The following is a 13,233-nucleotide window of genomic DNA, read 5'->3' on the forward strand; positions in this document are numbered from 1 at the left end:
GGATCACAATGCCTACAACGGGTAACGGAGAGGTCTTCGTTGTATAGTAAGGACCAGCCTCAGACATTAAATTGCAAATATTGAAAAATATCTTTCTCATATATGAAAACGAAGGGTAATATTTTAGCGTTTCTTGAAGCAATAAAAGCCATCATTAACTAACCTTTTCACAGTATTTATAACTTTTCATACAAAAGAAAAGAGCCAAGTATGTAATTAAAATTGGTCTAATGATTTTATCTTTATGTTTGGTAAGAAAAGAAAAGAGTGTGTGAACGAATCTTATTTATAGACTGATAAACAAGAGCTGGCTTACGTAAATATGATTTATTTGCTCATTTAATCACACATAATGTTTGAGCCTTTACCTATAATGGAAACTTCTGAAAATAGGCCCAGAAATATTGATTTACACAAATCTGAACTTGGTAATTGTCAATCAGCGTTTCAGCCGCTCCATCTACCAATAGCGAATCATATTTTATAAAAGGTTGAGATAATATGGCACGTGAATGGGCATACGCGCATGTACTGGGAGTCTAGTACCAACCAGCTGGACAGATCCGTAAACTTGGTAGATAAATTTACTCCTTCGTTTCGCTTTGTGTAATTTATCTTTCTTACAAGATTCTAATATGTGTGTGGGGGAGGGTTCTTACTCTTGACAACGCAAAACATAGTTGTTCATAACTAAACGCGTAGTATTTATAAGGCAAGCACAGTCTAATATAGCCAAGATTTTCGTCTTGTTATTTGTTAAATTGTTATAGAGAAAGCCAGCTTTATAGAAAATGAAGAGGTCCTTTTATTATAACGGTAAGAACATTTACTGCTCGATTCCAGGGTAAATAAATTTAATCCTGGGGATATATGCGATGCCGTTTGCGTATAGGTCAGCGGATACAGTTGCTTCAACGTATGCTATAACTGAGAGATTTTACTTCCCATCTAAATTTCCATTAGATGAACCTGCATCGGTATTTATCATGTCACGAAACACCATAGGAGGGAGTCCTTGTCTTGAACTATCAAGTGTTAACTGTGGAAGGGTTCTGTTTTTATAGAGCTTAAGTGTTCCACATTAAAATCCTGTGGTAGTGTTTAATGCCGAAAAAGGAGGACCTAATCTTTCTAACCCCAGATAAGAATGGTCCTCCGCCTTTAAAAGATGATTTAAAGTATCTTTTTTTTTTTTCGATCTTTATGACGATTGGATGGAATCACGTCAAACGCATCTTTTGTCACATTGGAATACAAACTCCACTGCTTTACCCAATCGCTGTCACTTTTTTTCCCACTCTATTTAATTTTTTCGACCGCCCCTTTTTTTTTTTTTTTTTCTTTGCTTTCTTTTTCCTTTATTATAATAAGCAAGAATGACCAGTCAAGAACATAAGCCTGCTATTCCCAAGCTTGCACAAGACTTAATTGCTGGTACCATTGGTGGTTGGGCACAAGTCGTTGTCGGTAAAGATACAAAAGCTCTTTCTCTCCCGAAAAAATAAAAACTCACAATATAAAAACTTTTTTTTGTGTATAAAGGTCATCCTGCTGATACGATCAAGGTGCGTTTACAAACACAACCTTCGCCTCCTATCTATAGCAGTGCTATGGATTGTGTGCGTAAACTTGTCAAGGAAGAAGGTGTAAGTACAATTTTCCTCTGTCTATTTAAATAGCAAAAAAAAGTATTCATTCTTTTTATAGGCAAAGGGTCTTTATAGAGGTGTCATGTCTCCTTTAGCTGGTATTGGTTTCTGGTAAGAAGATGAATATTTTTGATGGGAAGGGAATTATGTTATTCTAATACGCGCAATAGTAATGCCGTCATGTTTATGGCCAACGGTCATTCGAGACGTTTATTACAAAACGGAGATGACAAGAAGGTGTTATCCATCTGTAAGTTCAGGGAAAGCTCTTGGAAATGTCTTTATAGATTTACTTACATACAAAAACAGTTGAGATTGGTGTAGCTGGTTCAATGGCAGGTTCTGTCATGGCATTTTTGAATTGTCCTATTGAGCTTTTAAAGGTCAAGTTGCAGACACAAGATCCTAAGGGTGTCTTGGGTGCCAATGGTAAACTCGAGCCTGCTGTAAGTTTAAACAAAAAAATAGGAGAGAGAGAGAGATAATTGACATGTGTGTGTAATAGTTTAAGGGTGTGATTGATTGTGGTATCCGTACTGTGCGTTCTCAAGGATTCAAGGGTATTTATCGTGGTATGGGCATCACATTGATGAGAGATACACCTAGTTATTTCGCCTATTTCGGTAAGACGCGCCTTTTTTTTTTATATATATAATCGGTATATGAGGGAATATACATGAAACTAAACTTTAATCGATAGTCGGGTATGAGGGATTAAAGAGAATGTTCCAATCCATGAGACCTGATGGACAATTAACTACGTTTGATTTATTGATGGCTGGTGGTTTATCTGGTTTTGCTGCTTGGATTCCTGCTTATCCTCAAGATGTCATCAAGAGTAACTTCCAGAACGATCTTCGTTATAAATCTATTGGACAAGTTGTCAAGACTTTATACAAGACTTCGGGTCCCAAGGCCTTTATCAATGGTATTGGTCCCACCCTCGTCAGAGCTTTCCCTGCAAACGCAGCTACCTTTTTCGCCTATGAAATGGCAATGGAAGCCATGAACAAATTATAAAAATTTCGCATCCATCCACACACACACACATACACTTATATATAGATTGTACTCATAAAACTCAGCTATTTGACATTTTTTTCTTTTTTCTTCTTTTTTATACATTTACACTTATATTTTTGCTGACACAACCATGAGTAATAATGAAGGTGTAGTTTACCAGAATCGGTTCGAAAGAAAAGAGAAATTAGGTAGTGGCTCTTACGGGAGTGTCTACAAAGGTAAAGAATAAAGCGTGTTAAGAAACAGACAACATTAACAAATATAAAAAAAAAAGTCTTTGATCGACTTTACGGAGAGTATTATGCAATCAAGATTGAGCCTTACAATACACGAGCTAAACGAGAATTAAACGCGCTCATTGCTGTGGAAGGCGAACCTGGGTTTCTAGAACTTATTCACTATTTCAAGGAGGGAATGCTTACGCTGCATATTGTTTTTACTTTGGTGGGTACCACCTTACATGACCATATCAAAAAGACCTTCCAAGAGAAAAAAGTCGATTTAAAGACCGTTCTCCTTCTAGCAGATCAAATGGTAAGAATTTTAAAAAAGGCGGCGGAAAAATGACCTCATTTTTTTTTTGCCTTCTTTTCGAATTCATTAGATTGATCGTTTACGTACGTTACATGGACGTGGTTATGTACACCGAGATTTGAAAACCGATAATTTCGCCATGGGTTTGGATTGTGATATATCGACATTGTACTTGTTGGATTTAGGTTTGGTTAAACGTATCAAGACTGATAGCAATCATCATATTCATATGAATTCGGGTCATGACTTGATTGGTAATTCAAGGTACTGTAGTCTCAACAGCCACAAAGGATACAGTAAGTCTTTTTTTTTATTTATTTCTCTAAACCATATAAGGACTAACACTTGCATGTATAAAGCATTATCAAGGAGAGATGACCTTGAATCCATGGCATACCTTTTAATTAGTTTCTTAAAGGGTGGATTACCGTGGTCTAGTTTACGAGATTATAGTGATATTTACCGCTTGAAGCGAGGATCCGTCACTGAACTTTGTCGTGGTTTGGATCCTGAATTTGCCGATTTCCTAAGATATGCTAGACATCTTGACTTTAAGAGGAAGCCCGAGTACCATTATATCAAGGAACTCTTTCGACGCGTGGCTGCTCGACATGGTATTGAATACGATGGTATATTTCCTTGGATGAGTCCTGACGTTATTGCTAAAAAGAGACAAATGGCTGAAGAAAGATCTACCATGTTAAAAAATATCCTCTTTAAATCCGAACATTCTTTGGATGGAAACCGTCGTATTGAATACAATGGTATTAAGCATCTAACACAGTCCCATGATGACGCTTCTGCTGCTGCTGCTGCTGCTGCTGTTGAAACAACAGTAGAACCGTGTGCAAGTAACATGCATATTGAAAATATGCCACCGGAGACTGCTCAAGATGAAGAGCCGCCTGTACATATCAGCCACATGGATGTTGACAACACTGGTCACGATGATAACCTTTGTAAAGTGAATGTTAATAAAGAGACGCCTATGGTGGAGAATGTTGTCAATCCTGATGATGATAAAGAACCACCTGTAAATAATAGTGATCATGACAATGCAAAGAAGGATGATCAAGAACCAGCTGTAAATAAAAGTAGCGATCCGGTAGACACACCCGATGAGAAGCTCATACCCAATGAGGAAAGTGGTTTACCCAACGACACATGTCCTGCGAATAAGGAAGCATTGTCTTCTGTCCACTCCAATACCGTTTACATGACCAGAAAACGTAAAGCTGATGTCCTTGATAATAGTAAACCAATTTAAAAATTACTATATATGTAGCTTTAAAATAAAACATATAAATATATATATATATATATATATATAATCATAGCATAGTGGAACCATTTACGTTATTAATAGATATCACGTTATATGAATGTATGTATACAATGAGAGGGAGGGGGGTAAACACGTCATTTTACGATTGGGTCACTCAGTATCTGTGCATCGATTTGTACACACACACAAAGCAGTAAAGAAAAAGAACTCTTTCTGTATCGTACACACAGAAGCTCGGATAATCTATTTTTACAACACATGAAAGAGTCTGTGCCAAAAACGAAAAAATGGTTCGTTAAAATAAAATTTCTGCAGTGACACAAAACCCTAAATCTCGGATCACCTTTTAATAAAAAAACATCGTGGTTACCAATGTGTTACTCCAGTCAAATAATTGGCATTATTGTGTGATTTTCAAAAGAGTGGGGGACCTGCCACTAATGATGACGGTTGTGTTCATAAGTAATAACGAATGATAAATAACAGACACAATGAAAAAAAAAAAAAAACTAGTATAGTAGTATATCTCACGTGGTTTTTCATAACCTGATTGATGATCACACAAGAACAATAGTTTTAGTTCGGTAGCTTAAAATAAGGCGTGGTGATGATCTTTAAAAAGACAATGCAGCATAGTAGTATTAAGATTACAAGCTAAAGAGTGAGAAGAAAAAAAAAAAAACTAAATGTATGTATACGTGTTACTTTTTTAATGTAATTAATATAAGAAAGGTTACACACAAGGGCGTATTATGAAAGGTTCTTTTTTTTTAAAAATAAGGAATATGTACAGGTATGTAGAATTAGGACAGACAAGAGGGTTGATGGTTTACGATGAGACTGCAGTGAATCAGGTCATGACCTTGTTTTTCACAGAGAGCACAGGATGAATCTTCTTCTTCTTCAATAGGAGTGTCCAAACGCATAAAAGACCAGCGGTTATCGTTATTTATTTTTAGTTGAAATTTGAGAGATTTAACCTCGGAAGCCAATCGAGAGTTGAGTTGTCGTTCTCGTTTGAGAGATTTAACCAGATCCAGCTGTTTCTCCATTTTATTTTCGAGCACGTTTTCGAGTAGATTGATATCCTGTAACAGTAATTTGATTTGATGATGATGATTTCTGGATGCATTAATTTCGTGGTTTTGTAAATCTTGTAGGGTAGATTCATAAGATTCAATGGCTTCTAGTCCAGCTAGTCTGAGGTCATTTTGTTCGAGTTGTAAGTTGTGTATGGTGGATGATTGAACGGCTAATTGAGATTGATGTGATTGAACCATGGATTCTAATATTTCAATACTATCCATACCGGCTTTCTTTACATCAATCACGGTTTGTTCCAGAAAAAGAATACGAGAGGAAGAAGAAGCATTGATGTCCTTGAGAATCTTGTTTTCTGATTCTAGCGCATCAATTCTCTTTTTGAGTAACGATAATTCATTGTCTTGGTGAGATAATATTACCTTTTTCGGTAAGGGAGGTAATAGCCGTATAGGAGGAGATGATTGTAATTTAGTTGAATTCGATCGATGAGGTGTAGAAGGTCTGTTGTGTAATTGTTGCCCTTTGATGACTTTGATGGCTAGGATAAACAATCCAGTGTTGGGTGGACAATTAAAGTAACGATGACTACATTTACAAAATATTAAAAAAACGTGTTGCATGTGGAATATTTAAGCAGAGAGTCTTTATTTTTTACCCATCAACAGATCCATCGTTCTTCCCTAAACCCACTATATCTAATTCAATACCAGCCCAGGTACCAGGTTTAAACTTGGTTTCGCCAATATATCTAATTGTTCCATGATGTGAATTGACTTGTACTTTATCACCAATATGCAACTGCTGTGGAAGATTGGGTGTTGACCTTGATGAGGAGGGTTTTCTTGAATCTGACCATGTCCGAACTGACATATTTTTAATGGGTTTTTTCTCAAGAATGAAATAATAATATATAAAAAAAAAAGGGAAAAAAATATAAAAATAAAAAAAAAATCATGTTAAAATACAATTTACATTAGGAGATCAAAGAGCTGCTCAAAAACGCCGACAAACGTGGCCAGTCATCCCCAATAAAATCTTTTTTTTTTTTTTTTTTTTTTTTTTTTTTCCGTTCTCTTCTTTCTTTTTTTTGTTTTTATTTTTATTCTCACCCTTTTTTTTTTTTTCTTATTATTTCCGTTTATCAATGTCAAGTGTTCATGTTATTAAAGCCAAGACAGTTCATGTCAGCTCTGTTGAAAAGACCATCTCGCTAAAGATGAAGACTGACAAAGCACCAGCGCAACAACAACAACAACAACAACAACAATATAATCAAAAGAAAAGAAGCACTAATAATAATAGTAACAATAAACCAAAGGTTTCTACTGTATTGAAAAAGACCAGTGTATCAGCACCTACGACACCGCAACAGCAGAGAAGGACAGTGTTACCGGTCAAGGCCAGAAGAGTCGAACGTCGAAAGGAAATAGTGTCTATGAAGATTGAACTATTATCCGGTGCTTCTTCTGAATCTGATGACTCGTCTTCGTCTAGTGGTTATTTCGATAAAAAGAAGAATAACAGACGTAAGAAGGCTTTATCAGTGAATCCTGCTGTTATTGCTGTGCCAGTTAAGAAGAGGTAAATACATTGTATATTTTTTTAATATATGTATACGTATTTATATTCCCCTTAAAGAATTGAACAACAGCATCAGCATCAGCATCAGCAGCAGCAGCAGCAGCAGAATCAGCAGAGTAGACGTAGGTCTAGTAGTGTGATTGACCTCAGAGGCACAGTGTATGCTGGCCCGACGTTTAATAATGCACCTGCTCCGAGTGCCTTGCCGATTCCTGCCTTCTCTTCTGTTGACTTTATCAAGAAAGATCTTTCTAGACATTCAAAAGATTTAATGAACATTTTGTCTCCTCAACCCCAGTTCAAGAATGATTTTGAAATGGATCTTTCCGAAATACAACGTGGTTTGAGATCAATGCTCAAGATTTAATCCCGCTTTTTTTTTTTTTTTTTTTGGAAATAGTTTTATTCTTTTCATTGATGCATCATACCCAACTTTCTTGTACACAAACACATATCCTCTCTCTCTCACTTTTGCTTGTTGTATATTTTTCACACTGAGAATGGATATACTATCTCTTTTTTTTTTTTTTTTTTTTTTTTTTTTCGCACACACACTTCCCCTAACTACACACACTACACACACTACACACATACACACACACACACACACACTTTTGTACCATATTTTCTTTTTTGTTTCTTGTTTTGCTCTCTCTCCTCCTCCTCCACCACCAATTTTGTTTCCTTTTTTCCTCTTTAGATCACCCGATTATATGTTTAAGGGTGTTTCAATTTTTTCTGTACATTATTTTTTTTTCTTAGTTTTAATCCACTGATACCAAATCCCCTCAAATAGCCAAACAACTAACCAAAAAAATCCAAATCTGGTTTTTCCCCCTCTTTCTCTCCCACCCCCCTAAAACACAATAAAAATAATAAAAAAAATATAATTAAAAAACTATAGCGTTCTTTTAAAACATTCCGGCTCGAGTGAATCTTCTGAGATTCACACACACTTACCCCCCCCCCCTTTCGAGTTGTTGTTTGTTGCAAATTCTCCGCCTATCTTTTTTTTTGTTTCAGTTTCTTGATTATTTAAAATTATACCTTCTTTCTCGCCTAAAACATTCCCTCTTTTGTTACTTATATAACAGGCCCCTTGAGCTTAACTTGAGAGATAAACTAGAATGATGTTTTCGTGCTGAGGGATCTGATTTTTGTTTTCTTCAAAATCATGAGCCTTAGTTCGTTTTTCTATAATTAAACACAATCATTAAGATTTTTCACAGATCATTTGTGAAACATTAAAAAACTAAAGTGATTGGTCACTCAATAAAAGTATTTAAACAATCAAGCCTGAACAGGATAAACAGACCTTTTTTTTTCAATTTAAGCAGACGACACGGCAATTAAGAATCGTCAGAGTCTGTACAGGATCAATCAATTGACGAACTTCCCACAAGGAATGTATGATGATCTGCAAAATCAATTTAAAAAAAAAAAATCGATAACAAAAAGCTTAAACAAAAAGTGTATATTCAACACAATGAAATCATCAAAAGGAGTAGCATCTTCGATAAGAAGGGGCCTGTCACAGCTGCTTCGCCTCTCATTGTACCGCTAACATAAGTCTGTCAAGGAGGAGAAGGGAGAATTATCAAAAGGAGTAAAAAGTTAAATACATCGTTATCCGAGATGTGAATCAATATCTCATCTCCCAAATGCATTTCCATTCGTTACTATGGCAACAACATATTTTTAATGCATTTTATAAAAAAAAAAATCATGTTGCTAGGTGTCGCTGTTTCAATTATGTTCGGTCCGGAAAATGTTGCCCCGCCTTAGAGAGAAACAGATAATTTTTAGGATGTGTGGGGGGTGGGGGGCGAGGAGAGGAAAGATATGGATGGGAAGCAAAGAGCAAAAGTTGTAGATTCCCCCTCTTTCAATAATCATGTCAGCTGCTGCTCAACAAATCTCCAAGAAGAGAAAAGTAAATAACAATTTCCTAAAGAAATGATGTGGATGAAATGGATGAGAGGAGGGAAAGATCGATTATATGGAACCAACAAATGGATGGATGGAAAAATATAAGAGGGAAGAGGGGAGACTTTTTTTTTTATTATTATTGCGAGAATGTCTCCACCTACCCATCCCTCCCTCCCGCACACATTTCAACCCACATCATGTCGAAACCATAACTCCCAACTTGTTACTAATCAACTCTATTTCTATTTGCGCTTTTTCTTATTCATAGTTCGTAAGTAGAGAATACCCAAAAAAAAAAAAAACTTTTTTTCAAATGACAGAGATTAATCCCTTCACTTTTTCATTAGGTCGCTGACGGTGTCTTCTACGCTGAACTTAACGAGTTCTTCACTCGTGAACTCGCCGAAGATGGTTATGCCGGTGTTGAAGTCCGTGTCACTCCTGCCCGTACTGAGTAAGTTTGATTTGTCAATAAAAAAAAAAAAGAGAAGAAGTGACTAAATAAGGTTGTTTATCCGCTTAGAATCATCATCCGTGCTACCCACACCCAAAACGTTCTTGGTGAGAAGGGTCGCCGTATTCGTGAATTGACCACTCTTGTCCAAAAGCGTTTCAAGTTCCCCGAGAACGCTGTTGAACTTTACGCTGAGCGTGTCCAAAACCGTGGTCTCTGTGCCATTGCTCAATGTGAGTCTGTCAAGTTCAAGCTCCTCAACGGTTTAGCTGTTCGTCGTGCTTGTTATGGTGTCGTCCGTTTCGTTATGGAGTCCGGTGCCAAGGGTTGTGAAGTTGTCGTTTCCGGTAAGGTTCGTGCTGCTCGTGCCAAGGCCATGAAGTTCGCTGACGGTTTCATGATCCACTCCGGTAACCCCGCTCGTGAATACATCACCACTGCCGTTCGTCACGTTGACTTGCGTCAAGGTGTTTTGGGTATCAAGGTCAAGATCATGTTGGATAACGATCCTACTGGTCGTAACGGTCCCAAGCTCTCTCTTCCCGATATCGTCACCATCCTTGAACCCAAGGAAGATGCCAGAATTGAAGAGCCCTCTGCTCAAGACTTCAGACCCGCTGCTCCCGTTGTTGCCGCTACTGCTGAACCTGTTGAAGCTTAAATCTCTTCTTTTTTTTCAATTTAACATATAAACCATCCCTTTTTTTTTTGATACAATAAAAAAAAAGTTATATTTATTCTCTTGATACTCTCTTCAGTTTTTTCATCATCGCAATCTCTCGTTCACGTTGCTGCATTTGTTCTTGTATTTGCGCTGATTTTGCCTTGGCCCTTTCAATCACAACAGGTGGGATATGCGCCAGTCTCGCTACATTCATTCTACACATATTATTTTTTAGTTCTTTTAAATTTTTTTTTTAAAAAATGTGTACGTATATTTTACCCATAACTGTCCTGAGCTATACCATCCACCAACTTGTACAAAAACACAATATTCGATTCATCCTGCTCCAAGTAACTCATATAACAATTCCTGACGTTATGTGGATATTCCGTCTCCAACTGCCCAATGCATGGATAATGTGTAACAAACAATGTCATGGCTCTTATGCGCGTGATGAAATAATCCAACACTGCATAAGCAATGGCCTGTCCATCATGCGTACTCGTTCCCCTTCCCAATTCATCCAGGATCACCAGCGATCTCTCTGTAGCATGCTTCATGATATCAGACGTCTCATGCAGTTCCACCATAAATGTACTTTCGCCTCGCATCATATTATCTGACGCACCCATGCGTGTATACACTGCATCCAAGATACTGAGACGGGCAGATTTGGCAGGTACATAGGATCCGAGTTGTCCCATGATGCAGATGGAGGCGATCTGACGCACGTAAGAACTTTTACCTCCCATATTGGGACCTGTCAAAACCATGGCTCGTTGTGTCTCTGTGAATTGAATGTCGTTGGGTACATAATTACTTTCCTTGCGCTCGATGATCGGGTGTCGACTGTCCTTCACGTCTATTGTGGATGCAAAGATGGGCTTACAATAATTCGACTGACTGGATGTGATGGACAAGGATAAAAGACAATCCAGTTGTGCTAAACTAGATACCACTTGACGAAAATCTTGATATTTCGCAGAAATGTCCACCAAAAATTGCGTATATGATTTTTCTGCTTCCATACTTAATAACTCTCGATGTTGATCACGTTCTTTCAATTGCTGAAGAATGTATTTATCGTGGTATCGAGACACTAATTTGGTATTACTGATCTTGAGCCATTGATTGGGTACTTTTACTTTGCTAGGCACTTCTATCAAGTATTCAATGCCTGCTACTGTCACATATTTTAAATTGGATATGCCCGTGGATTGTTTCAATTCGGTCAAATGATCCTGTAGCAAGGCTTCAATGTACTTTATATTGTTCTTTTGTTTCGGTATCTCGGGCCATTGTGCTTCGGATCGAAAGAAATCTGCCTTATTTTCTACATCAGGATGAATAGCTTCCAAGTATTCTTGGACATCGGTATGGATGGTGGGTAAAATATCGAGGAGTGTGTTCAGCAAGTCGGACTTAAATCGTGGTTCGTTTGAAGAGAAGGAGGATGAAATCTTATAAAATGCGTTCAAGACTTCAACAAGTTCTTTGGGTGAAGCCTAAAGATGTATTGACTTTTCAAAAGCAATTTTTTTTTTTTTAAAAAAAAAAAAAAAAACTTGTATTGTTTCTTACCTTTCCGTAATGGATACGACATAAACCTTTTTCAATATCTGGTAATTTCTTTAATAGTGTGACTAGACGGTTCTTTTGAACTAGTTCTGTACTGATGATTTCTTCGACCGCATCAATGCGTTGGTTTAATCTCCTATTTCATTCACAGGCAAATGTTAATGGAAATGAAACTGATGAATACCTTGGAAAATACTTTACTCGACATTTAGCAAAGGTCTGCCCACCCATCGTCTTAATAATCGTTGACCGAATTTCGTACTCGTATGGTTCAAGATACTAAATAGCGATCCTTGTTCCTTGCCATTGGTACTATTTTTGTAGATCTCAAGGTTGACCAATGTATTGGCGTTTAATAACATGTGGCTTTCGGATATAAAATGACTAAATGTTGTATTTTTCAAGATACTTGATAACTTGAATTCATCCAGGTACCGAATCAAACAAGCCAATGTTTTTCTAAAAGAAAAAAAAAATTAAGCCGGGCTTAATTACAAATTTCCCTCCAAAGTATAAAATACTTACATGATAATATCCGGTAATTCGACAATTGTGGGTAAAAGAGATGTGGAAGCATAAAAATCCGATACAAATGTCAATGCCGAATTGTAATCATTGGAAAACATGTTATCCATTCTTTCAATCCGCACTTCACCAAATGTATTTAAATGGGATACAAGTTTCTCAGTAGGACGCGTCACATTGTCTGCTATTAACATCTCACTAGGTTCAATATGTAACAATCTTGTTTCTAACTCGCTTCGCATAAATGTATCCTGAAATGCGTCATAAATGACATGGCCAGTAGAAAGTTGGACTGCCATCATGCCCGTATACACTCGATCGTCTGGTCCATTTCCGCCTTGTTTCTCTTCTACAAGACACATGAGATAGCTTGGATCCTTTTCATTATCTGTTATCATGGCATCAACCATGGTTCCCTTTGTAATCAATTGAGTTAATTTACGCTCAAAGGGCGCGCCACGGTTGGACCCTACTGCTTTTAATGCAGCTGTTTCTGTCTGACGTACGATTCCCACTTTATGTCCAGCATTGACTAACCTATGATAAAGATTGAAATTAGTAATAAAAAAGCTGTTGGTAAAGGAACATCTGCTAATCTTGTTTCTCTTTTACCTGTTGACATGTACGTCTAATCGATGTACAGGGAAACTCGCCACATCGAAATTACGGTCAATAAAATGAGCAATACGCAATACACGAGAAGCGATCAAAGCATCTTCGCCAAAGAAACGAAACTTGTATCCTACTTCTATGAGTAAAAGACAGTCTGGGTATTTCGCTTTCAAATCCACGACTTGAGCTTCCAAGGGAGTGAACTTTTGTGCGGTTGGGTTTGTCATGACTGTGTCAACATGTTTGCGTTTTTCAAGACGTTCTTGATCAAGCGCGCCAAATTTCTTTTGAAATTGGACATGGAGGTCTTTTATGTTGTCTTGGGATAATGTTGTGTTTGTGCGTGGTGCTGTCA

General features: G+C 37.2%; 6 protein-coding genes across 6 annotated transcripts; 4 read left to right on the forward strand and 2 right to left on the reverse strand.

Annotated features, from left to right (window-relative positions):
• The first annotated feature begins 1,349 nt into the window (after positions 1–1,349).
• EV154DRAFT_546938 (mitochondrial carrier domain-containing protein) lies at positions 1,350–2,760 on the forward strand. The gene is made up of 7 exons (XM_051604721.1): positions 1,350–1,467; positions 1,543–1,646; positions 1,708–1,760; positions 1,820–1,899; positions 1,959–2,095; positions 2,155–2,272; positions 2,350–2,760. The coding sequence occupies exons 1-7, from the start codon at positions 1,377–1,379 to the stop codon at positions 2,667–2,669; spliced, it is 903 nt and encodes a 300-aa protein (XP_051463493.1). The 5' UTR covers positions 1,350–1,376; the 3' UTR covers positions 2,670–2,760.
• Positions 2,761–4,536, forward strand: EV154DRAFT_433974 (kinase-like domain-containing protein). Its single transcript, XM_051596753.1, has 4 exons — positions 2,761–2,890; positions 2,947–3,206; positions 3,277–3,502; positions 3,566–4,536. Exons 1-4 carry the CDS (start codon positions 2,803–2,805, stop codon positions 4,471–4,473), a joined length of 1,482 nt encoding a protein of 493 aa, XP_051463494.1. The 5' UTR covers positions 2,761–2,802; the 3' UTR covers positions 4,474–4,536.
• A 643-nt stretch (positions 4,537–5,179) lies between these two features.
• On the reverse strand, positions 5,180–6,441 carry EV154DRAFT_433977 (CAP Gly-rich domain-containing protein). Its single transcript, XM_051596754.1, has 2 exons — positions 6,191–6,441; positions 5,180–6,120 (listed from the first exon to the last, which is right to left on the reverse strand). The coding sequence occupies exons 1-2, from the start codon at positions 6,403–6,405 to the stop codon at positions 5,295–5,297; spliced, it is 1,041 nt and encodes a 346-aa protein (XP_051463495.1). The 5' UTR covers positions 6,406–6,441; the 3' UTR covers positions 5,180–5,294.
• Positions 6,442–6,716: 275 nt separating this feature from the next.
• On the forward strand, positions 6,717–7,655 carry EV154DRAFT_490420 (uncharacterized protein). The gene is made up of 2 exons (XM_051599419.1): positions 6,717–7,116; positions 7,174–7,655. The coding sequence occupies exons 1-2, from the start codon at positions 6,752–6,754 to the stop codon at positions 7,481–7,483; spliced, it is 675 nt and encodes a 224-aa protein (XP_051463496.1). The 5' UTR covers positions 6,717–6,751; the 3' UTR covers positions 7,484–7,655.
• A 1,190-nt stretch (positions 7,656–8,845) lies between these two features.
• EV154DRAFT_116493 (40S ribosomal protein S3) lies at positions 8,846–10,299 on the forward strand. Its single transcript, XM_051593927.1, has 3 exons — positions 8,846–9,049; positions 9,393–9,499; positions 9,569–10,299. The coding sequence occupies exons 1-3, from the start codon at positions 9,011–9,013 to the stop codon at positions 10,158–10,160; spliced, it is 738 nt and encodes a 245-aa protein (XP_051463497.1). The 5' UTR covers positions 8,846–9,010; the 3' UTR covers positions 10,161–10,299.
• A 139-nt stretch (positions 10,300–10,438) lies between these two features.
• Positions 10,439–12,568, reverse strand: EV154DRAFT_410360 (muts domain V-domain-containing protein; the record flags this gene model as incomplete). Its single annotated transcript, XM_051595395.1, has 4 exons — positions 10,439–11,668; positions 11,745–11,877; positions 11,943–12,200; positions 12,267–12,568. The coding sequence occupies 4 exons, from the start codon at positions 12,566–12,568 to the stop codon at positions 10,439–10,441; spliced, it is 1,923 nt and encodes a 640-aa protein (XP_051463498.1).
• Positions 12,569–13,233: the final 665 nt, after the last annotated feature.

This window comes from Mucor mucedo (assembly GCF_025094135.1).
Source record: "Mucor mucedo strain NRRL 3635 chromosome Unknown EV154scaffold_2, whole genome shotgun sequence".
Classification (NCBI taxonomy): Eukaryota; Fungi; Mucoromycota; class Mucoromycetes; order Mucorales; family Mucoraceae; genus Mucor; species Mucor mucedo.

Bases quoted from the DNA above. Each gene is read 5' to 3' on its own strand.
- EV154DRAFT_546938 (XM_051604721.1), top strand. From the start codon at position 1,377: ATGACCAGTCAAGAACATAAGCCTGCTATTCCCAAGCTTGCACAAGAC. The intron at 1,468-1,542 runs GTAAAGATACAA...TTGTGTATAAAG, and splicing joins TTGGGCACAAGTCGTTGTCG to GTCATCCTGCTGATACGATC. The intron at 1,900-1,958 runs GTAAGTTCAGGG...ATACAAAAACAG, and splicing joins CAAGAAGGTGTTATCCATCT to TTGAGATTGGTGTAGCTGGT.
- EV154DRAFT_433974 (XM_051596753.1), top strand. From the start codon at position 2,803: ATGAGTAATAATGAAGGTGTAGTTTACCAGAATCGGTTCGAAAGAAAA. The intron at 2,891-2,946 runs GTAAAGAATAAA...TAAAAAAAAAAG, and splicing joins TTACGGGAGTGTCTACAAAG to TCTTTGATCGACTTTACGGA. The intron at 3,207-3,276 runs GTAAGAATTTTA...CGAATTCATTAG, and splicing joins TCCTTCTAGCAGATCAAATG to ATTGATCGTTTACGTACGTT.
- EV154DRAFT_433977 (XM_051596754.1), bottom strand. From the start codon at position 6,405: ATGTCAGTTCGGACATGGTCAGATTCAAGAAAACCCTCCTCATCAAGG. The intron at 6,121-6,190 runs GTAAAAAATAAA...TTGTAAATGTAG, and splicing joins AACGATGGATCTGTTGATGG to TCATCGTTACTTTAATTGTC.
- EV154DRAFT_490420 (XM_051599419.1), top strand. From the start codon at position 6,752: ATGAAGACTGACAAAGCACCAGCGCAACAACAACAACAACAACAACAA. The intron at 7,117-7,173 runs GTAAATACATTG...TTCCCCTTAAAG, and splicing joins GCTGTGCCAGTTAAGAAGAG to AATTGAACAACAGCATCAGC.
- EV154DRAFT_116493 (XM_051593927.1), top strand. From the start codon at position 9,011: ATGTCAGCTGCTGCTCAACAAATCTCCAAGAAGAGAAAA. The intron at 9,050-9,392 runs GTAAATAACAAT...CTTTTTCATTAG, and splicing joins AAATCTCCAAGAAGAGAAAA to GTCGCTGACGGTGTCTTCTA. The intron at 9,500-9,568 runs GTAAGTTTGATT...TTATCCGCTTAG, and splicing joins GTCACTCCTGCCCGTACTGA to AATCATCATCCGTGCTACCC.